This window comes from Elgaria multicarinata, chromosome 3 (assembly GCF_023053635.1).
Source record: "Elgaria multicarinata webbii isolate HBS135686 ecotype San Diego chromosome 3, rElgMul1.1.pri, whole genome shotgun sequence".
Classification (NCBI taxonomy): Eukaryota; Metazoa; Chordata; class Lepidosauria; order Squamata; family Anguidae; genus Elgaria; species Elgaria multicarinata.
The window spans coordinates 163,882,184-163,906,381 of record NC_086173.1 but is presented as its reverse complement, the minus strand read 5'-3'; the positions used below and the strand labels follow the sequence as shown (position 1 = coordinate 163,906,381).

The window sequence follows — 24,198 nt, the reverse complement described above, 5'->3', positions numbered from 1 at the left end:
GAAGGCCTCTAGGGTGGGGGAGCCCACAACCTCCCTAGGTCACTGGTTCCATTGTCGCACTGCTCTAACAGTCAGGAAGTTTTTCCTAATGTCCAGCCGGAATCTGGCTTCCTTTAACTTGAGCCCGTTATCCTGTGTCCTGCACTCTGGAAGGATCGAGAAGAGATCCTGGCCCTCCTCTGTGTGACAACCTTTGAAGTATTTGAAGAGTGCTATCATGTCTCCACTCAGTAAGTTATAAAACATTACTTCTGATTTTCCAAAGTTGACCTGTAATTGGGCAACCTTCTGAAATTAAAATAGTTCAGACTTCAGGAACTGGGATGCCCTACCTGTTTGCGTGGTAGTAATCACTATGTCATCTGTGTATAGCCCAAGTTTATGCTTCCCTGCTAACACCTGCAGCCTTGAGATTAGCACATTCTGACTAAGTTCCCTTGCCAGTGGTTCAATCACCAATGCAAACAGCTCTGTTCCATGCTGAAGAGTAACATAATTTAAATCTAGATTATTTATTCTCAATTTGGCCCAATTATCCAAATATATCTGTTTTATTATATGAACACATTTAGAGCCAGAACTCATTTTTCGGATTAAACCAATCAAGAAATGCCATTCTGCACTGTTAAATACTTTAAATATATATTTTAAAAAACCCTGCCAATGGAGTTGGTACAATCCTGGGCCCAGTGTTCTTCAACATTTTTATTAAAGATTTGGATGAGAAGGTGCAGGGAATGCTTATCAAATTTGTAGATGACACAAAATTGGGTGGGATAGCCAATACCCCGGAAGACAGAAACAAACTTCAAAGTGATCTTTAGGCCGGAGCGCTGGGCTGAAAACAATAGAATGAAATTTAATAGGGATAAATGCCAAGTTGTACATCTAGGAAGAAGCAATCAAATGCACATTTACAAGATGGGGGTTACTCGGCTCAGCAATACTACAAACGAGAAGGATCTTGGAATTGTAGATCACAAGCTGAATATGAGCCAACAGTGTACTGTGGCTGCAAAAAAAGCAAATGCTATTTTGGGCTGCATTAATAGAAGTATAGCTTCCAAATAGCGTGAGGTACTGGTTCCCCTCTATTCGGCCCTGTTTAGGCCTCATCTTGAGTATTGTATCCAGTTCTGGGCTCCACAATTCAAGAAGGACGCAGACAAGCTGGAGCGTGTTCAAAGGAGGGCAACCAGGATGATCAGGGGTCTGGAAACAAAGCCCTGTGAAGAGAGACTGAAAGAACTGGGCATGTTAAGCCTGGAGAAGAAAAGACCGAGGGGAGACTTGATAGCACTCTTCAAATACATAAAAGGTTGTCACAAAGAGGAGGGCCAGGATCTCTTCTCAATAATCTCAGAGTGCAGGACACAGCCAGATTCCAGCTAGACATCAGGAAAAACTTCCTGTTAGAGCAGTACAACAATGGAACCAGTTACCTAGGGAGGTTGTGGGCTCTCCATACTAGAGGCCTTCAAGAGGCAGCTGGACAACCATCTGTCAGGGATGCTTTAAAGTGGATTCATGCAATGAGCAGAGGGTTAGACTCGATGGCCTTTCAGACTCCTTCCAACTCTACTATTCTATGATTTTACTATAATGTATCATATTTAGCAGTTTGGGAATGGGATCACTAATCTGTCAGTGTGGAACAAAATCAGCCTGATCTACATACCGTATTTCTTCGATTCTAAGACGCACTTTCCCCCTCATATAAACATCTCTAAAAACGGGGTGCGTCTTAGACTCGCGGGTGCGTTTATTATTTCTTAGAATCAAAGCTTTTTTTCTGTTGGTGGGACTGAAATTAGTGTGCGTCTTCCCATCGATGGTGTCTTAGAATCGAAGAAATACGGTAGTTCAGTCTGTTAGCCGTCACTGCAGTCAAAATCTTAGAATCCACATTCAATAGTGCAGTCGTGCAGCACCAACCCAGGCTGGAGGGCCGAGGGGAGTCGCAGCAATCCATAAAAATTCAATCTCACTCACCAGGAAACCTCCCTGTCCTGGGATAGGCTGTGATGACCTGCATCATGTGCTGGGCCAAAGAGACAGATTGGGGATACTATTGGTGTACCACCTACCCTGCTTCCCAATGTATTCCCTGACAGAGGTGGCTGAAGTGGTCTTGGATGTGGTTTTGGAAAACTCTAGGCCCTGGTCCAGGGAGATTTCAACATTCACGCTGAGGCTGCCTTAACAGGACCAGGTTGGGGCTTCTTGTACTTTGTGACAACCATGGGGCATCTCAGTTTGTCACTGGCCCAATGCACAGGGCAGGGCTTACCCTTGACTTGGGTCTTCTCAGGGTGTGAGTAGGGGAGGGGGTTTCTAGATGTTCTGGGGACGGAAATTTCCCTGTTATCATGGTCTGACCACTTCTTGGTGAAATTTGGATTCACCAAAGGGAGGGAGGGACTGGCACCGTGGGGACCCATGAAAACGACCTACGGCCGGAGACTTGTAGAATCTGAACATTTCCTGAATTCTCTGGGGGAATTTTCAGTAGCCAAAGCTGGTGATTCTGTCGAAGCCCTTGTCACAGTATGGATCGGCGAGGTGCGATGGGCCATTGACACAATCTCTCCCGAGCACCTAGACGACATTTATGATCCTTAGAGGAGGTCTTGCTGGTCATTCCGAAATGAATGGAATGTTGCCATGAAGGACCTCAGCCGTGGGCCTTCTCTCTAGTGGCACCCACCATCTGGAAAACCCTTGTGTGGTTGAAAATGTAATATCTTTTAAACGTCTCCTGAAAACATATCTTTTCACACAGGCTTTCCCTGGACTGTAACTTATTTTGATTTTATATGGTGTGCATGTTTTTTCTTTTAACTTTTAAAGCTTTATATTGTTTTCTGACTTGCTATAGTTTATGGTTTAATTGTGAATTGCCCAGAGAGCCATGGCTATTGGGCAGTATAATGTTGTAATAATAAATAAATAAAATATAATTAATAAAATATATTGGTATTTTTGGCCAACTCCTTTTGCCCCGCCCACCAATACAGTATGGTCCCAAAGAGCTTATGTGGAATAAAATTTGGCCCTCACACAGAAAAAAGTCCAGGAACCCTATTATAATGTTTTCAATCACTTGGGGAGTTTCTACCTTGCATGTTTCTAGGTTGTCCCTTCTGTGTTCTCGCAAATGTCTGCTGGCTCGGGTAATCTTTTTAAGTCTTCTCTGCTGCTACTAAGACTTGCATTCCTGTATTCAAAATATTACACCTGCTTCCGTCCAGATGTGTTGGGATTGCAATTCCCATTGGCTGTGCTGACTGGGGATAATGGGAGCTGCAGGCCAACACATCGGGAGGAAGCCGGGTTGGGGAACTCTCTTATGCAAAAGTTAAGAAAATGTCCTCCAATTAAATGAGGTATGAAATATGGTTCACCACCCACAGCCCGTGAGAGGAAAGCAGGATATTAAGATGATTGTTAAAAAAAAAGAGAGAGAAGCAGTGCTGAGGTTTGAGGTTTATGTTTGGATGGGAAGGAAGAGTAAAACCCACACAAAGCAAGTATCAGTTCTACCCACAACTCCGAAATCCATTCCTGAGCACCTCCCCACAGCCATTACCTTTTCTTGGAGGACAGATGTGTGTGGAGCCCATGACCTGATTATGCCCCTCATTCTGCCATGAGTGTGCACTGATAGGGGTATCCTGAAGGGAAGTGGAGGATCTTCCCTCGTTGCCAGTGTTAAAGGAAGATTCCACTGCCGCTTCAGTCAGCGTTTGTATGAGGGAAGGAAGAGGGCCCTGTTATGTTTTACTGTTTATTGCTATTTATCCAGGATGTAAGTGCGGTTTGGGCTTTGGATGGTAAGTGGTTAATTCTGTTGGGAGGGGGAGTGAGTGCATGGAATGTTGGAGTGGATGCTGATTGGCTGTGAGATTCAAGTGTGTGACAGGAGTTAGTAGTTAGCAGCAGTTGAGAGTTGTGTGTGGAGAGTTGACAGAATGAAAGATAGTCTAGATTTGTCTTCTGAAGGGGTTTAGAACAGAGTAGGATCAACGTTTCATTGTTTTGGGAAATGAGGGAACAGGAGGCGATAGATCTGACTAGTAGGTAGAGTAGGCAAGGATACCTGATACATACTGTATTGTAACAAACAAGTATTGCAACAAATGAAACCACAAGATTGATAAATTGCATGATCTTACGTATTGTTAAATAAAAGTTAGTTTGCTTCATAAACTGGATTGGATTCTTAAAGTACCTGAGGTAAGGTACTGGGATATATGGTGGTAGCAGTGAAGGAAAAGGGTGAATAGAGTGGAGCACAGAGTGCTGGGCTGGTGGCTGTGGGGCCAAGGAGGGTCAGTGAAACACAATATTCCGACTGGGTCCATGGTGGGATCTTTTATAGAAAGTGTAAAAAAGGAGACCCAAAGGGAGCAGTTGTGACAGACACCATCTTGTCCTTTGCCACAGGCAAAGAAATGTCTTGGGTTTGTCCCGCCATACACCTACACAGTGCTGTCAGCACATTGAGACTATGACAAGTCTCCCAGCAGAATTACTACAATGAGCTATACGTGGGGCTGCCCTTGAAGACGACTCAGACGCTTCAACTAGTGTAGAATACAACAGACAACTTTTTAACTGGTACTGTGGTTTTAGCACATCACAGCTAACCTGGCTGATTGGTCACTTGTGGGCCCAGTTCAATGCACTGGCACTCACTTTCAAAGCCATAAATGGATTGGGATCCCAATGCATTAAGAGGCAGCTATTGGAGAGCAGAGGAGGGCAACCAGGATGATCAGGGGTCTGGAAACAAAGCCCTATGAAGAGAGACTGAAAGAACTGGGCATGTTTAGCCTGGAGAAGAGAAGGTTAAGGGGAGACATGATAGCACTCTTCAAATACTTAAAAGGTTCACACAGAGGAGGGCCAAGATCTCTTCTCAATCATCCTGAAGTGCAGGACATGGAATAATGGGCTCAAGTTACATGAATCCAGATTCCGGCTGGACATCAGGAAAAACTTCCTGACTGTTAGAGCAGTACAACAATGGAACCAGTTACCTAGGGAGGTTGTGGGCTCTCCCACACTAGAGGCATTCAAGAGTCAGCTGGACAGCCATCTGTCAGGGATGCTTTAGGGTGGAATCCTGCATTTAGCAGGGGGTTGGACTCGGTGGCCTTGTAGGCCCCTTCCAACTCTACTGTTCTATGATTCCCATACCAACCTGGCCCTGGATTAAGATCGTACGCTGGGCTCCTTCACTAGGTATACCCATTGATACACCACAGGCTTCTGTAACTGGAAAGCAGGGTATGGGATGTCCACAAATTTCTCCTATCTTCTTCTAAATCCCCCTATGCCACACGCACTGTGCAAGAGGATCATCTAACGCTCTGGAGATTTGGGGGTGCTAGTAGGGGAATCTAGAGGGAATGAAGAGTCTCTGAAAACCAACTCCCCCATTCTGCCAGATCAGAAAGCCTTCTGTCAATGAGGAAGACACTCCTGGATAGAACCAGATGGAAACCAAATGGAAACAGATGATGGAGACAAAGATTTATTATTCTAATCACCAATGTGTCTGGTGAATACTCATTCTGAGTTCTTTCCATGCACCAGGGTTTTCAGATGTTACAAATTAGCTTACCCCAGAAATTCCCTCTCATTTTATTATATGCCTTTAAATGATTTCTCTCCCATGCAAACTATTTAATTGGAAGGATTTCTTGTCATTGAAGCATGTTCCACTGTCCCTGTGTACGTGTCACACATAGCTACACACACGCGCGTCTGCGTATAACTTTTAATCTTTACTTACAACCGCAACATTCATTGGCCCTTTCCCGAAAGTGAATCTTGTGATGTCGGCCAAGGCCTATTTTATGAGAACCTTCACCATATTAGGAACGTTTCGACTGTTTCTCCCTGACATAGAGTCTGTGGAAGACAGCATTTAAATCATTTGTGTGAAATAAGAGGTGCGCTCTGCCTCAAGCTCCTTTTATACCCAGACACTTAAATAGTTTCCTCTGTCTCAAGCCCATAAATGTAGTGAAACTGCACTATGATAGCTGTTAACCCAGGAAAGCTCTGGGGAAGATGGAAAGCGTATCTTCTGGGTGACCCTGATTCAGTGGTTGTGCCTGAGTTTGTCTCGCTAGTAGTCACAGCTGGGTCTTCCTCCTCATAAATAAACCTTTGTTCCTGAGTCGACACTTTCTGATGAGACAAAAGGGCATTCTGGGAGTCAAGTGGGTACTTCCACTATGGCTCTGAATATATCCCACCTGATACATGGCATTGGTGCTGTGCTGAGGTATAGGAGGAGAGTTTGGAATCGTGGCTGGGTTTGCCACAGGGTCATGAGGGCTTGTTGGGAACCACTTATGAGACATCGCTGTCACAGGATCCCTTGTGTTGCCTCAGGTCTACTCTAGAAGAGGGCTGTTCCAGAGAATTGGAAAGAGGTGTCTGTGTGAGACACTTCAAAAGAGGTGTCTGTGTGAGATTTTTTGATGTGGTGTAAGGTATTCCCTTCAACTGAAGCCCTTCCCACACTCCAAGCATATGCTTTCTCTCTTGTTTGAGTGCTTTGATGTAATGTAAGAGACTGTCGCCAACTAAAGTTCTTTCCGCACTCCAAGTATTGATATGGTTTCTGCCCTCTGTGACTTCTCTGATGGAAATTAAAGGTATCATTCTGGCAGAAATGTTTTTCACACTCTAAGCATTTATGTAGCTTTCCCCACAATGTGAATTATTTCATGTGCTTTAAGGCCACGCATCTGCCTGAAGCGCTTTCCACACTGCAGACATTTAAATGGTTTCTCTCCTGTGTGAGTTGTCTGATGTGAAACCAGGACATACTTCTGGCTAAAGCTCTTTCCACACTGCAAGCATTCAAATGGTTTCTCTCCTGTGTGAGTTCTCTGATGAGAAACAAGGACATGCTTCTGGCTAAAGCTCTTTCCACACTCCAGGCATTTAAATGGGTAGTCTTCTGTATGAATTCTCTGATGACTAGAAAGGCTTTGCTTCAGACGGAAGCTCTTTCCACACTGTGAACATTCGAATGGTTTCTCTCCTGTGTGAATTCTTTGATGTGAAGCAAGGTCATACTTTCGGCTGAAGGTCTTATTACACTCCAGGCATTGAAATGGCGTCTCCCCTGTGTGAATTCTTTGATGGGAATTCAGAGCAGAATTATGTCTGAAGCTTTTTCCACACTGCAGACATTTATATGGTTTCTCATCTGTATGTGTTCTTTCATGGGAAGAAAGGAGAGAAGCCTGACTGAAGTTTTTTCCACACTCCAGGCATGTATACGGCTTCTCCTCTGTGTGAGTTGTCCGATGGAAATTAAGGGCAGAGGCCTGTCTGAAACTCTTTCCACACTCCAGACATTTAAATGGTTTTTCCCCTGTGTGCGTTCTTTGATGTGCTTGAAGGGCTCCACTCTGGTTGAAGCACTTTCCACACTCCAGGCATTTAAACGGCTTCTCCCCTGTGTGCGTTCTTTGATGTACTTGAAGGGCTCCACTGTGGTGGAATCGCTTTCCACACTCCAAGCATTTAAATGGTTTCTCTCCTGAGTGTATTCTTTGATGGACAATAAGCGCCCCCTTCTGACTAAACGCTTTCCCACACTCCGGACAGTTAAATGGTTTCTCCCCTGTGTGTGTTCTTTGATGGGAGATAAGTATTCTGCTCAGCCCGAAACTCTTTCCACACTCAAGGCATTTATATCGTTTTTCCACGCTGTGAGTTTTCCAATGGTCATCAAGGGCTGATTTACAAGCAAATGTTTTTTCACACATAGGGCATTTGTTCTCTCTTTTTTGTTTAGGTGTTTCCGTTATCCAAACTTTCTCTTCCACGTTTGGCCACTTATCAGTTTCCTTGGACACCTGATGTGCTTTTTCATTTCTTTTCTCCCACACATCACCAGCTGAAACAATGAGGGAAACAGAATGTAAGCAAGAAGGAAAGGCACTTGGAAAGGAGGAATCAACTTCATGCTCCCACCCCTTCGAAGGAACACTTCAGTCCCCTAAACCTAATGTTTAGGGAACTGAAGATGCAGGGAACGCTTATCAAATTTGCAAATGACACAAAATTGGGTGGGATAGCTAATGCCCTGGAAGACAGAAACAAACTTCAAAGTGTTCTTGATAGGCTGGAGTGCTGGGCTGAAAACAACAGAATGAAATTTAATAGGGATAAATGCCAAGTTTGACACCTAGGAAAGAGAAACCAAATGCACAGTTACAAGATGGGGGGATACTTGGCTCAGCAATACTACAAACGAGAAGGATCTTGGAATTGTTGTAGATCACAAGCTGAATATGAGCCAACAGTGCAACATGGCTGCAAGGAAGGCAAATGCTATTTTGGGCTGCATTAATAGAAGTATAGTTTCCAAATCACGTGAGGTACTGGTTCCTCTCAATTCGGCCCTGGTCAGGCCTCATATAGAGTATTGCGTCCAGTTCTGGGCTCCACAATTCAAGAAGGACGCAGACAAGCTGGAGCGTGTTCAGAGGAGGGCAACCAGGATGATCAGGGGTCTGGAAACAAAGCCCTATGAAGAGAGACTGAGAGAACTGGGCCTGTTTAGCCTGGAGAAGAGAAGATTGAGGGGAGACCTGATAGCACTCTTCAAATACTTCAAAGGTTGTCACACAGAGGAGGGCCAGGATCTCTTCTCGATCCTCCCAGAGTGCAGGACACGGAATAACGGGCGCAAGTTAAAGGAAGCCAGATTCCAGCTGGACATCAGGAAAAACTTCCTGACTGTTAGAGCAGTACGACAATGGAACCAGTTACCTAGGGAGGTTGTGGGCTCTCCCACACTAGAGGCATTCAAGAGGCAGCTGGACAACCATCTGTCAGGTATGCTTTGGGGTGGATTCCTGCACTGAGCAGGGGGTTGGACTTGATGGCCTTATAGGCCCCTTACTATTCTATGATTCTAATCCAACTTTATCTCCACAACCAAGATCATGAACAACGACTCTGAAGAGAATTTAAAGGAAACTAGAAAGGCTAAAACCCCAGCAGAGTTCATTTTAAGAGTTATACATTGTCCTCCCCTAATGAAGAAAGCAAGCATGGTTTTAATTTTTGTGACCCGCCCAGAGACTTTCGGCTATTGGGCGGTATAAAAATGTAATAAATAAAAATAAATAACATAATACAGTTAAAAGGAAGATCAAATGCTTTTTAGCAGCTTCCTGTGCTCCTAGTGAACATCAAACAATATTGGGAGTAACGGGCTCCAAACAGTGGAGTCCTGACACAAAAAGGAGGCTAAGGAGAGACCTGACAGAGGTGTACAAAATTATGCACGGTGTGGAGAAAGTGGATAGGGAGACATTTTTCTCCCTCTCCCATAATGCCAGAACCCAAAGGGCTCATCCCATGAAGCTGGTTAGTGGGAGATCCAGGGCAGATCAAAGAAAGGACTTCTTCACACAGTGCAGAGTTAAATTATGGAACTCACTACCACAAGATGTCAATTTGTGGGCTTTAAATGAGGGTTGGACAAATTCCCGAGGAGAAAGCTATCAATGGTTACTAGCCCTGATGGTTGTGTGCTATCTCCAGTATTCGAGGAAGTAAGCCTGTGTGCAACCAGTTGCTGGGGAACATGGGTAGGAAGGTGCTGTTGCACCATGTCTTGCTTGTTCATCCCTGGCTGAACAAGCTGGTTGGCCACTGTGTGAACGGGGTGCTGGACAAGATGGACCCTTGGTCTCATCCAGTATGGCTCTTCTTATGTTCTTATGTTAAAACTGGCAGCAGCACTCTGCACCAGCTTCAGTATACAAAGCCCCCTCAAGGGCAGCCCCAATTAGTGCAGTAGTCCAACCTTAATGTTGGCCAAGAATTTGGAACAGTGTCAAAGAGCTCCGAGGAGAGAATTGCCACGAGGAATGCAGTGCATAACTTGAGATATTTGTAGAAGAACAAAAAGACTCAAAACTTCAGCTGGTTCTGAGAGACGTAGAAGAGAACGACGAAATTCCACCAGTCGTCTGAGGGAGTCCTGTGATTTCCAGCTCAGACACAGTTCTCAGGATACATCTAAGGACTTACCTGTCAACGTCTCCTGGACCAGCAGCTCTTCCTCCTTTTCTTCAAGCCGGGAGATGAGGTCAGATTTGGACATGAGAGGCCCTTGTTTTGTGAGGGAGCGAAAACATGAATGTTATTTATGGCACTCGTAATTGGGGGTGGGGGGTGGAATCAGAAATGCCAAATGATACTCCCCCTACCCCACTAGAGGCCTTCAAGAGGCAGCTGGACAACCATCTGTCAGGGATGCTTTAGGGTGGGTTCCTGCACTGAGCAGGGGGTTGGACTCGATGGCCTTGTAGGCCCCTTCCAGCTCTGCCATTCTATGATTTCCAAAGAAAGGCCACAGGTGGTAAGAGGACAGGATGCACCTGGAACCATCTTTCCAGGGCCTGCTGGTTGCCCAGGTAGGATTGAGATACCTGATCAGCAAAAGTGCAATGGAAGAGAAGCCAGCATGATTTCCCTCAGAGACGTATCTCAGCCCAGAGAAAGGAAGCCCCAACCTAGAAAGAAGCACCCACTTTGACCATCTCACCACCTCCAAAGAAGAGCCTCCTCTTATGGGCCTGCCATGGGACCCATCCCATCGATAGGGGCACCCCTGTCTGCAAAGAACCATTGAATGCACCTGAGACATTTATCTGGTGTCTGCTGGTTGCTCAGATGGATGATGGCGTAGTGAAAGAAAAGCCAGCACTGTTTCCCAGACATCCATACCTCAGCCTAGGGAAAGGAAGACCCAGCCTAGAGAGAAGCACCCATCACACCACCTCCAAAGGAGACCCATCCCACAGTTAGGGTCTCCCAGCTCTGCAAAGGACCCCTGAATCTTTCCAGGACATAAAAAAAAATTGAACACAGAGGCTAGGGTTAGCCAGAATGGCCCAGGCAGATATACTAGCCAAATAGGTATTCCCTGGCCTGACTGATTGGCAAATAATGGGAAAAACAGGAAGAAGCCTTTCAGCTTCTATCAAGGAAGGATCCTCACCAAGAGAGGACATGTGCCTCTAATCCTCCATCATGTCTTCCTTGTACAGAGAGCCATCCAGCAGAGCCAATTCCTCCTTGGAGAAGCCCACGCTCACCTCCTCAAGGGAGACTGGGAGCTGAAAGGCAAAGAAAACAAGAATGCATTTCTCATCACGAAAAAAGGCAGGTAGTCATGGCCCTTTAATTAGCGATTTATTTACTTACATAGACTTATATGCCACTTTCCAGTGGGCAATCAAAGCGGCTTCCAGAAATGATAGAAAATATAACAATAAAACCATAGTAAATTCATCGCTAGACAGGCGTCACCAACCTAGCTGGGTCACCCTTCAGGGAAAGCCTGCATGAAGCGGTGGGTCTTGAGCGGACCTCTAAAGTTCAAGACCGAAGACAGGTGCCTCAAAATGGTGGGGATCGTGTCCGAGAGGTTGGGGTGCTGCAACACTAAATGCTCTAAGGCCGTTTCTACACCAGCCCGAAAATCCGGGCTGGTCATGGCCAAGTCCCTGTGTGTTCAAATGACGCACAGGGACTCCCGGGAGGAAGGAGGGATGAGAACGGTTTTTCTCAGAGATAAATATTCCCTGGGAAAACCCGATTCTTCCTGCGGTCTCAGGATAGTCCTGAGACCCGGGGAGATGTGGCCGCCTGTCCCGGCTTCTTCCCTCCTCAAGTAGTGGGGATCAGTAGAGATAGGGTTGCCATATTCCGAATCCACAAAACCGGGACAATTTTTTGGGTGGGCAGGGGGTGTAGGATTTTTTTATTTTTATTTTTAAACCTGTGCAATATATAAAGGTCTAGGGAAAGCCCGATTTTTGCAAAGCCAAATTTTTCAATTAAAACATCAACAACTGTAAAACCAGACATCTGAAATTCACTGAAACTTACTTCCAAGATTTGAGGCTTGCAACCCAAATCCAAGGAGGTGGGTTTTTGAAGGACGATTTTTTGGGGAGTGACTTTCCTTAACCTTTCTCCCCTCTCTCCTTTCCTCTCCTTCACCCCCTTGTCCCCCACTCGCTCCCTCCCTCCTGTCCCCTACAAAACTCTCTTTCTTCCCCCACAGATAACCCAGCAGCTCCATCCTGCGCTTACCCTAAAGGTCTGACCGCAACCAGCCAAGCTCACCAAACTCCTTTGCATTGCATGGGACTCAGGTGGCCTGCGGAGAGCACGTGCGCCTTTCCTCGCTGCTGTTCCTTTTCTACACATCCGCAGACACAATAAGGTGAGTCTCGGTGAGTGACTCAGATGAGCCTGTGGAGGAGCGGTGATGCTCTGGAAAAGGCGTCAGATAGATGCGTCTTTTTCTCTGCTGCTGCCGCTCCACTAAGCAGACTCAAGGCACCATTTGGAGGTCAGAATTTCTCTGGCCAGCTGGACCAGTAATCCGGGATTCTTGCCCAGCCGGTCAGGACATTTCAGAATCTCCTGGAAATCGGGACATTCCCGGTTTTCCGGGACATATGGCAACCCTAAGTAGAGGGAAGGAACCAGACCAGGAGGAATGAGGGGTGGAGTGGGGGTGGGGGCTTTTAAAGAAAAACAAAAAAAACCCCTTCATGTTTAGTTGGAGTGCACGTGCGCTCATCTCCTTTAAAAAAAAAAAGGTGGGTGTGACACCCTCCTTCCTCCCAGGATGTCACGCCCGGATGTGGACCAAGGGGAGGATCTCGCGATCAGGATATTGCGAGATCCTTCCCCCTCCCTCCCTCTATGGTGTATAAAGGGCCTCAGTGAGGTACTCCTGAGGCGAACCCAAGGAACGTGCGGCACCACCAGAAGTTCCCCTCCTGAGGATCACAAGATCCACCTCACAGAAAAATCCAAACCCCAGAAATGATATTGGTAAAACAAGATCTTCAAAAGTCCTCATGTAAGAAAAATTGTTCTACTTCTGCTCTCTGCCCCATAAGAACCTTGTTGAGTTCTAGCTAATCTGCCTGAAACACATTGGGATAACTTTGGGCTATTATCCAAAGTAAAGGGTGTTGCCAATACTTTCTTCCTTGTGGAGAAAAAAGAGACGAGCTCTGGTGCTGTGTACGAATGAGCAATGAACGTTTTATTATTTCACGATGTAAAAAGCTCAACGTTTCGGATTAGAAAGAATCCTTCTTCAGGAGCTGTAGTGAACAAGAAGGGAGGGGATTCAGGTGGCAAACTGCAATCCTGCAAAGGCAGTTCGCTTAACTAGAACAAATACTTCTTCATTCCAGAATGTCCCAGATCTCTTGCATCAGATACAATCCAATCTCATCTGCTTGATAAGAATTCTAAATTAACACAGTACAGGAGGGGTTTCTACCAACATCAGGAATATTACCCTCTCTTCTTGTTTTAATCTTTGTCCTAATAAAGATAATAGGGCCATAGCTCAGTGATAAAGAATCTGTTTTGCATGTGGAAGGCTGCAGGTTCATTCCTTGGGATTTCCAGGTAGGGCTGCGAAAACCCTTGCTTGAAATGTATTGTTATTTATTATTATATGTATTTATATCCCGCCTTTTCCCCAGTACTGGGACTCAAGGCGGTTTACAAGATTAAAACATGTACAATTAAAACATATAAATATAAATTACAAAAATTAAAATAAAATTAAACCTACAGTAAAATTAAAAACATGTTAATTTTTTAAAAACAAAAACTGTAACAGATTAAAAGGGGGGGAATCCGTTGCATTAACACAGGTCCAGAATAGTTCCAAAAGCCTGCTGAAACAAAAAAGTTTTTGCCTGCCTCAGAAACTGCAGCCAGCTTAGCCTCCCTGGGAAGAGAGTTCCAGAGCCTTGGAGTAGCCACTGAGAAGGCCCTCTCCCGTGTACCCATCAGGTGTGCCTGGGATGTTGGTGGGACTGAAACACTGGAGAGCCACTGCCAGTCAGTGTCAACAATACTGGGGTAAATGGGCCCATGATACCAGGCAACTTTCTATTGCATTCCAGCTCCTTCCACTTTATGGCTGCAGTGGTCTTACCCCACATTTCCATGCAGAGATCAAAGCAGTTCTCCTTCTGAAAGGGAGGGATACTTGGGTATTTTTATATGTGGTTAAAAAGGATCATGGGAACCCTAACAGCAGGTCATGAAACTAGCTTATTGCCACATCTGTTTTTTGTGCCACCTGGGGTATCATTGGGTGAATAAAAGGTGAAGATACAATGGATGCTTTAAAAAAAACCAGAACTGCCATGTTCAGAAGACACCTTAAACCACGGCTTTAACCAAAAAATTCACCGTGGCTAAAGCCATGGTTTAAGGTAGGGTGACCCTATGAAAAGGAGGACAGGGCTCCTGTATCTTTAAGAGTTGTATTGAAAAGGGAATTTCAGCAGGTGTCATTTGAATATATGGGGAACCTGGTGAAATTTCCTCTTCATCACAACGGTTAAAGCTGCAGGTGCCCTTAAAAGATTTACTTTTTTAAATCTGGTCACTCTCATATACCGCATGCAGCTTTAACTGTTGTGATGAAGAGGGAATTTCACCAGGTTCTCCATATATACAAATGACACCTGCTGAAATTCCCTTTTCTAGGCAACTGTTAAAGATACAGGAGCCCTGTCCTCCTTTTCATAGGGTCACCCTATTTAAGGTGTCTTCTGAACACGGCCAATATATCGACGTGAGTTAATATACCCAATATAGGCCTACAATAGCCTTCCCCAACCAGGTGCCCTCCAGATGTATTGGACTACAACTCTCATTGGGCATGTTGGCTGGGAATAATGGGAGTTGTAGTCCAACAGGTTGGAGAAGCCTGCAATGCACGGATCTCCTCCTTCACGGCGTCCTTTTTTTACTTCTCCCCACCCACCCGGCCCCAAGCAAGCCTGTTTTCTCTGCCCCAAGCCTCCCCACACCCTGGACCCATGCGTGTGTCCCCACCCCACCCCAAATACCTTCCATGCCCCCCAAAACCTCACCAGGCCGATTTCCATCCCTGTGTTACAAAGGCCTCAAAGGGTCGTTGTGGATATTGGTCAGGTGGGTGGCATATGTCACCACACCTGTGTAGTCCAACACATCTGGCGGGCCCCTTCCCTATTTCCCCCCCGGAGCGACCCATTCCTCCCCCGCTCCGCCCCGGACTTTCCAGCTTTCCCCCTACTCGCCTGGCCGAATTTCTGGCAATGCAAGCCGTTGCCCCCCCTCCCCCTCAATAGTGGAAACTCCTGCCTCTCTAGGACCCAGCGCTCTGTTCTTTTAACCCTTGGAGGGCTGAAAGGCCTCCATTCACCGAAGCTTTTACGCGGGTTCTGCGGGCTCCTTTGGGGCCTCTGGTTTTTCACCCGGAGGGAAGCTGCTTCCCTCCGCCTGCAGCGGGGCAGTGAAAGCCTAGGGTGGCCATATGAAAAGGAGGACAGCGCTCCTGTATCTTTAACAGTTGCATTGAAAAGGGAATTTCTGCAGGTGTCATTTGTACATATGGAGAACCTGGTGAAATTCCCTCTTCATCACCACAGTTAAAGCTGCCCTCTTTTAAATCTGGTCACTCTAGTATAGCTCCTGCACCTTTAATGGTTGTGCTGAAGATGGAATTTCACCAGGTTCTCCATATATACAAATGACACCTGCTGAAATTCCCTTTTCAATGCAACTGTTAAAGATACAGGAGCCCTGTCCTCCTTCATAGGGTCACCCTAAACCTCCCACCCCCTCTCTTGAACAGAAGCAATTGAAGGGAAGAGATTTGCAGAGTCAGCCAGAAAACCCTTTGGTTCCCTTCAGTCTGGCGCCCCCTTGATCGTTGGACTTCAACTCCCATCATTCATAACCAGCATGGCCACCAGCCACAGCATTTACTGTTTTAACTGATTGGGGATGATGGGAGTTGCAGTCCAACACACACACACACACACACACACACACACACACACACACACACAGGGCTCCAGGTCGGGGAAGTGTTGCGTGGGTCCACCCCAGCATCCTTCCTTCCCTCCAAGCGGTCAAGGGGGTTCCGCGGAGGGGGCTTCCCTTCCCTTCCCTTCCCTTCCTCTCGGCCCTCTAAGCGAGGGTTAAACTGGAGTATCTGGAGAAGGGAGGCGAGACGCTCGGAAGTCCCCCCTCCACCCGCCCGCCTTTATCTTCCGGGAAGGGAAATCAACCCGGCGAGGCTTCATGGCGAGGGGATGATGGGACTCAGAGGCCCGGGAGGTATGTGGGTTGGCGGGGTGGGTGGGTGGAGGAACAGGCTTGCTTTATGGGGGCCGGGAGGGGTGCGGTGCAAATAGGGAAGGGAAGGGGCGCCTTGCAGTCGGGCGGCTCCGCGTGGTGCTATCGGCCGTGCAAAGTGCTTGCCCGAATTCCTCCCACCTGGCCAATATTCACAATAACCCTGCGAGGCTCAAATCTCCCCCTCGGCTACAGCGCTGGGTAGGATGGGTCCTGTGACCATAAAGGGGCCCCCCTCTCCTTTGGAGGGGGTGAAAGGGTTTTATATGCTATTTTAACTAATTTAATGTATTGTATTTAGTGTTGCTTCCCACCTCGATCCAGAGGGAGAGCTGGGTGATAAATAAATAAATAAATTTATTGTTGTTATAATTATGGGTCTAGGCTTGGGTGACCCTATGAAAAGGAGGACAGGGCTCCTGCATCTTTAACAGTTGTAGAGAAAAGGGATTTTCAGCAGGTGTCATTTGTATGCAAACAGCATCTGGTGAAATTCCCTCTTCGTCGCAATAGTTAAAGCTGCAGGAGCCCTCCTCTCTTTTGTATCTGGTCAAGAGGACAGGGCTGCTGCAGCTTTAACTGTTATGATGAAGACAAAATTTCACCAGGTGCTATATGCATTCAAATGACACGTGCTGAAATTCCCTTTTCTATACAACTTTAAAGATACAGGAGCCCTGTCTTCCTTTTCGTATGGTCACTCTAGTCTAGGCTGGGGCTTCCCTTCTCTGGGCTGAGGTAGGGATGTGGGGAAAACAGCACTAATTGCCCTCCCACTATGTAATTGCCCATTTGGATACTCAGCAACAAGTTAATGGATGATTCCAGATTCATCCTGATTTTCCTCCCCTGGGAGGAAGCCAAGAAGGAACCCTCTGGTCGCAGGGGAGGGTAGAAAGCCGGCTGGTCTTTTATTCCTTCTCCTGAACAGAAGCAATGAAGGGAAGAGATTTGGTTCACTTCAGCCTTACCCCACCTGGTCCTCTCCAGATGTGTCGGACAATAACTCTCAATAATAATAATAATAATAATAATAATTGTGCCCAACTAGCGTGGCTACCAGCCTGAACATCAGGAAAAATGTCCTGACTGTTAGAGCAGTATGGCAATGGAACCAGTTTCCTAGGGAGGTTGTGGGCTCTCCCACCCTAGAGGCCTTCAAGAGGCAGCTGGACAACCATCTGTCAAGTATTTATTTATTTTTATTTATTTATTAATTACATTTCTATACCGCCCAATAGCCGGAGCTCTCTGGGCAGTTCACAAAAATTAAAAACATTAAAAGTATAAAACAACAGTATAAAACCATAATACAAAATACTTGCATTGAGCAGGGGGTTGGACTCGATGGCCTTATAGGCCCCTTCCAACTCTACTATTCTATTATTCATATGTTTTAATAGTTTTTACTGCCCATACTGACTGGGAATGATTGGAATTGCAGGCTGACTATAGCCAGAGGGCACCAGGTCAGGGAAAGCTGAGGCCTGGTTTGGATGACATATTAGGCAATGGAGGGGGGAAGAAGCTACTGACTGTTATTTTTCCAGTACTCCCCACACAACATGTTGCCCCTTCCCTCGTCATGTGGCTGAGAGTCCTGGTGTCCCTCTGTGCTGCTGGTGCTCCTCTCTCAGTCTCCCCAAACTGGGGAGAGGCAACGAGTGGGGTACCGCAGGGCTCAGTCCTGGGCCCAGTGCTCTTCAACATTTTTATTAATGATTTGGACGAGGAGGTGCAGGGAACGCTGATCAAATTTGCAGATGACACAAAATTGGGTGGGATAGCTAATACCCTGGAAGACAGAAACAAACTTCAAAGTGATCTTGATAGGCTGGAGTGCTGGGCTGAAAACAACAGAATGAAATTTAATAGGGATAAATGCCAAGTTCTACATTTAGGGAATAGAAACCAAAGGCACAGTTACAAGATGGGGGATACTTGGCTCAGCAATACTACAAACGAGAAGGATCTTGGAATTGTTGTAGATTGCAAGCTGAATATGAGCCAACAGTGCGATATGGCTGCAAGAAAGGCCAATGCTATTTTGGGCTGCATTAATAGAAGTATAGCTTCCAAATTACATGAGGTCCTGGTTCCTCTCTATTCGGCCCTGGTTAGGCCTCATCTAGAGTATTGTGTCCAGTTCTGGGCTCCACAATTCAAGAAGGACTCAGACAAGCTGGAGCGTGTTCAGAGGAGGGCAACCAGGATGATCAGGGGTCTGGAAACAAAGCCCTATGAAGAGAGACTGAAAGAACTGGGCATGTTTAGCCTGGAGAAGAGAAGACTGAGGGGAGACATGAGAGCACTCTTCAAATACTTAAAAGTTTGTCACACAGAGGAGGGCCAGGATCTCTTCTCGATCCTCCCAGAGTGCAGGACACGGAATAACGGGCTCAAGTTAAAGGAAGCCAGATTCCAGCTGGACATCAGGAAAAACTTCCTGACTGTTAGAGCAGTACGACAATGGAACCAGTGACCTAGGGAGGCTGTGGGCTCTCCCACACTAGAGGCCTTCAAGAGTCAGTTGGACAACCACCTGTCAGGGATGCTTTAGGGTGGATTCCTGCATTGAGCAGGGGGTTGGACTCGATGGCCTTGTAGGCCCCTTCCAACTCTGCTGTTCCATGATTCTATGATTCCCAGTCCTATCCTATCATGCATTGAAAGTTCTGCTGGCTTTACAGGAGTGACCGGGGTGCTTTTGGTCGCTCTTGACAGAGGACTCTATGATCTGCTGGAATAGCATACAATAGAGCTGGCCACACAACATTTTAATCAACGAGTCTCCAGATGAGCAACAGAGCACCCCGTTGTTTTCTCCCTGTTGTTTAAATCGACAAAATAATGTACTGTGCGTTGTGTGTCCGTTGTGTGTTCCCCCCACATGACACAATAATCAACACAATGGATGGTTGACTCTTCTTCACCCCCCACTCGCATTGATTATCATGTCGTTCGAATCAGGCCAGTGTTTTTACATCACAGCTGTTTTCCTCAAAGGGGGGGGGAAGCTTTTAAAATGAACTTTGCTGGGCTTTCAGCCTTCCGAGTTTCCCCCTAAATTCTCTTTAGAGTGCTTGCTCTTGCTCTTACTTTTGAGGATAAAGTTTGATTAGGTTTAGAGAACTGAGATTTCCCTGTCTAATTGATTCCCTAATTTGGAAATGCCTCTCTTCTTTGTACTCATGTTCTGTTTCTATTTGTTTTAGCCAGGAATGCATGGCAGGGGAAACAAATGAAAGCACACACCAAGTGTTTGAAGAAAGCGATAAGTGTCCGGATATGAAAGACATTATTGGGAATTGAGACGGGATGAACAAGATAGAGGAAAAACCAAGAAACAAAGAGAGGAATAAATGTCTGGATGGCGACCTCCATGTAATTACAGTCCAACAAATAACACCCAAAGAAAAGGGAGAGGAAACCCACACAGTAGAGAAACTATATACATGCCTTGAGTGTGGAAAGAGCTTCAGGGATGGGACAGGACTTCTCATCCATCAAAGAACACACACTGGGGAGAAACCATTTAACTGTCTGGAGTGTGGAAAAGCATTTAGTCAGAAGGGGGCACTTACTGACCATCAAAGAATACACTCAGAGGAGAAACCGTTTGAAAGTTTGCAGTGTGAAAAGAGCTTCAATGGCCAGTTTGCCCATAATGGCCATCAAATAGATCACACAGGGGAGAAACCATATCAGTGCTTGGAGTGTGGAAAGAGCTTTATTCTGAAAGAGACTCTGACCTTACATCAAACCACTCACACAGGGGAAAATCCATTTAAATGCTTGGAATGTGGAAAGAATTTCAGTCGGAAGGCGTACCTTTCTTTACATCAAAGAATCCACATAGGGGAGAAACATTATAAATGTTTGGAGTGTGGCAAGAGCTTCAGTCGGAGAAAGACTCTTAGAATACATCAAAGAACTCACACGGGGGAGAAACCATTTAAATGCTTGGAGTGTGGAAAGTGCTTCAGTCAAAGAAGTATCCTAAATTCCCATCAAACCACTCACACAGGGGAGAAACCATTTAAGTGCTTGGAGTGTGGCAAGAATTTCACTCGGAAGTCATCCCTTTCTTTACATCAGAGAACCCACACAGGGGAGAAACCATTTAAGTGCTTAGAGTGTGGGAAGAGATTCTCTCAGAGTAGTGCCCTTAATAGCCATCAAAGAACTCACACCGGAGAGAAACCTTTTAAATGCTTGGAGTGTGGAAATGTATTTTCCCAGAGAAGTGCCCTTAATCGCCATCAAACAACTCACACAGGGGAGAAACCATTTAAATGTGTGGTGTGTGGCAAGTGCTTTGGTCAAAGGGCAACCCTCATTTCACATCTAAGAAGACCTCACAGAGAGACATCTGAGGAGGAGGAGGAGGAGGAGGAGGATGAAGAAGAAGAAGAAGAAGAGGAGGAGTCTGATTCTCTGGAACAATCATCTCCCACAGCAGGCCCAGGGCAACATGAGGGACCCTGTGACAGTGATGCCTCATCTGAGGTTCCTAGAAAACCATTCAATCCTGTCACGAGCCCAGCCATGATTCCAGATTCTCCTCCTAGCACCCATGACTCACCAGAGCACAGATCGCAGTGTATCCGGTGGGATACTCAGAGCCATGGTGGCAGTGCCTACCTGATTCCCAGAGTACCCTTTCGACCAGGAAATACACTTGAGTAAGGGCTTGCTATTATTATTATTATTATTATTATTATTATTATTATTATTATTATTATTATATTTATTTGTATGCGACCTTTTGCCCAATGCTGTCTTACAAAGTTTAAAACATACATTGTAAAACCTAGGAAAAGAAATGTAAAAAACCCAAAAAAACAATGTTTAAAATATACAACAAAATTATAAGTCATTAACATAGATGGACGACCAAATTACTCTCCAAAGGCCTGTTGGAACAGACAAGTTTTAGCTTGCTTCCGAAAGTCCATCAAAGAGGGAGCCAGCCTAGCTTCCCCAGGAAGAGAGTTCCAAAGCACCGGAGCAGCCACCGAGAAGGCCCTCTCCTGTGTTCCCACCAAGCGCGCCTGTGAAGATGGTGGGACTGAAAGAAGGGTGTCTGTGTTCCGCAGACCTTTCCTTGATTAATAGCTCCCCTTGAGCTACTTGTCTTCATTTACAGGTATGAGACAGGAGAAACTTGTTATCAGTGTCTGGGGTATAAATGGTGCTTGAGCCAGAACGTACGTCTCACTTTACCCCAAGGGAGCCTCACAGTACCAATGATTTAAATATACATGGGTGATTAATAATTCCCTGTGTCCATACACTGTTGTTGTTTTTAAGGACATAAAAACACGTGTAAAAGAGATATTATCTTCCACTGTGTCTGTGGAGAGAAAGTTTTATAATTTAGTAGAATGTGGGGACTTGATAGAGAAGATTGAGGGGAGACACGATAGCACTCTTCAAATACTTAAAAGGTTGTCACACAGAGGAGGCCCAGGATCTCTTCTCGATCATCCCAGAGTGCAGGACACGGAATAACGGGCTCAAGTGACAGGAAGCCAGATTCCAGCTGGGCATCAGGAAAAACTTCCTGACTGTTAGAGCAGTATGACAATGGAACCAGTTACCTAGGGAGGTTGTGGGCTCTCCCACACTAGAGGCCTTCAAGAGGCAGCAGGACAACCATCTGTCAGGGATACTTTAGGGTGGATTCCTGCATTGAGCAGGGGGTTGGACTGGATGGCCTTATAGGCCCCTTCAAACTCTTCTATTCTGATGGATTCTGCCTTCCTTTTACAACCTTCCCCCCTAGAACCTTCTAGCATAGTGTGAGAGGTGACACAGCAGGCTGTAGAAGAAAGGGGAAATTTGCAAAAAACACACAAAATCACACTCACACCCTGCTTTCCAGTTACAGAAGCCTCTATTCGTAGGGATACCAATGCGTAGATGTAGATGTGTACATATCTGGAGATAAGTGCTAGCCAGACCCATGACATGTTTCTGCCTGAGCCAAAGGTGCCTCCTTCCTTCCGATGGGCAATCGTTGACTAAACTGGAAGTTGAATCCTAGTTTAATGCTGGCTGCATTCGGATGACGTTTTTGTCAATGGAAGGTTGACGAGTCAATTCACAGTTGGGGTTTCTTGGGGGGTACTTCCCAGACAACATGCTCTCACGCCCCCGTGGAGCGGTTGAGGCTCCCATCAAGTGGATTCTACACAACTTGGCATTTGACTAACAGATTGCCAGCCCCTTTTTCCGCCCTCCCTCAGTCCTCCAGGTGCTATCCCAGGAGCCATTGTGACTTGTGCCAGCTGCAGCAGAGCAGCCAGCGGGGTTTTGCCTGGGAACTCTGTAGCCAGGTGAAAGAAATCAACTCAACAGGTGGAAAACCCTACTGGCTCGGCTCAGATGACAGGAAAACCACCGGTTGTGCGACAGGTCCACTCTGCAGCCAGTACTCTTCAAGTACTTGAAAGATTGTCACACAGAGGAGGGCCAGGACCTCTTCTCGATCATCGCAGAGTGCAGGACACGGAATAATGGGCTCAAGTGACAGGAAGCCAGATTCCGGCTGGACATCAGGAAAAACTTCCTGACTGTTAGAGCAGTACGACAATGGAATCAGTTACCTAGGGAGGCTGTGGGCTCTCCCACACTAGAGGCCTTCAAGAGGCAGCTGGACAGCCATCTCAGGGATGCTTTAGGGTGGATTCCTGCATTGAGCAGGGGGTTGGACTTGATGGCCTTGTAGGCCCCTTTCAACTCTACTATTCTATGATTCTGTGATCTGTTGTTTTTTGCCAAAAACGTCAACCATGGGTTGGAAATTGCCTGACAGACGATACAAATTGCAACTGTTGCCCTTTCCACTGACGGGTGACTCCTAAAGAGAGCTTCGGCTATTGGGCGGTATAGAAATGCAATAAATGAATAAATACATCTGTGTGTTTTTTGTGTTGTCCGAATGCAGCCACTGACATTCGATACTCTGTTTTGAGCATTTGGGTGGGGAGGGGCTTGTGGTGTTCCTGCCTATGCACAGTTCATCTTTTGTAAGGCCTTTCTCACTGCTTGCTTCGGAGCCTGATACCCAAACTCCCACAGGCGCCACTCCCCATGGAAGGCATGGTGTTTTCAAACAAGAAAGCTACAATTGAGGAGAAGTGAGGATGCACCTGGAATCCTCCATCTGATATCTTTGGTTGCCCAGAGATGCCAGATGGGCCATGATGTAGTGGATGAAAAGCCAGCACTATTTCCCTCCCAGTGATATCTCAGCACGGTGTAGGAAGGCCCAACCCATTCAAACCATCCCAGCATCTCCAAAGCAGAGCCTCCTTTTATGATTGTGGGACCCATTCCATAGTCAGGGTTTCCCCTCTCTGCAAAGAACCCCTGAATCCTTCCAGGCTGGATAAAACAGCCCAGGGAGGGTAGGCTTAGTCAGAATGGTCCAGGCAGGTATACTAGTCACATAAGTCCTCTCTGACCATATCCTTACTAACAAGTAATGGGAATAACAGGAACAAGCCTTTCAGCCACTCACAAGAAAGGGAAAACCAGAACTCTGTTGGTTCAATCTTGGGGGCGTTGAGAGGCCAGAGCTGTCTCCATTCTCTGAACGTTTGATCCCTTTTAACACTTGCCCGTTTCCAGTGAAGAAAGCTGCGATGTAAAAATGTCACTCAGCCCTCTCTGACATGGTGTCATCTGGATGTGTTGGACTGCAACGCCCATCATTCCCGGTCAGCATGGCCAGTTAATGCTATTAAAACCTATGGTCGGTGGCCAGGCTGGCTAGGCATGATGGGAGCTGTAGTCCAACACATCTGGAAGGCACCAGGTCGGGGAAGGCTGACATGATCAAAGGGTTTTTTCGGCTGGCTCTGTGAATCTCTTCCATTCATGGCTTCTGTTCTGGAGAAGGAGAAAAAGTACAGCCAGCTTTTCGATAGGGAGGCATTTTTCTCCCTCTCTCAA

The 24,198-nt window shown here is 46.3% G+C and overlaps 3 protein-coding genes across 3 annotated transcripts in view; 2 read left to right on the top strand and 1 right to left on the bottom strand.

The window, feature by feature from the left end:
- LOC134396384 (zinc finger protein OZF-like) overlaps positions 1-24,198 on the top strand; it is a 253,426-nt gene that overhangs the window by 74,139 nt on the left and 155,089 nt on the right. The window lies entirely within an intron of this gene.
- Positions 6,520-11,113, bottom strand: LOC134396414 (gastrula zinc finger protein XlCGF57.1-like). Its single transcript, XM_063122905.1, has 3 exons — positions 11,054-11,113; positions 10,081-10,161; positions 6,520-7,930 (listed from the first exon to the last, which is right to left on the bottom strand). The coding sequence occupies exons 1-3, from the start codon at positions 11,064-11,066 to the stop codon at positions 6,714-6,716; spliced, it is 1,311 nt and encodes a 436-aa protein (XP_062978975.1). The 5' UTR covers positions 11,067-11,113; the 3' UTR covers positions 6,520-6,713.
- LOC134396407 (zinc finger protein OZF-like) lies at positions 16,153-20,928 on the top strand. Its single transcript, XM_063122898.1, has 2 exons — positions 16,153-16,218; positions 19,452-20,928. Exon 2 carries the CDS (start codon positions 19,555-19,557, stop codon positions 20,923-20,925), a length of 1,371 nt encoding a protein of 456 aa, XP_062978968.1. The 5' UTR covers positions 16,153-16,218; positions 19,452-19,554; the 3' UTR covers positions 20,926-20,928.

Excerpts from the sequence above, each read along its gene's own strand:
- LOC134396414 (XM_063122905.1), bottom strand. Across the intron at positions 7,931-10,080 it reads GGTCCAGGAGACGTTGACAG|CTGGTGATGTGTGGGAGAAA; the intron begins GTAAGTCCTTAG and ends TCATTGTTTCAG.
- LOC134396407 (XM_063122898.1), top strand. The coding sequence starts at position 19,555 with ATGAACAAGATAGAGGAAAAACCAAGAAACAAAGAGAGGAATAAATGT.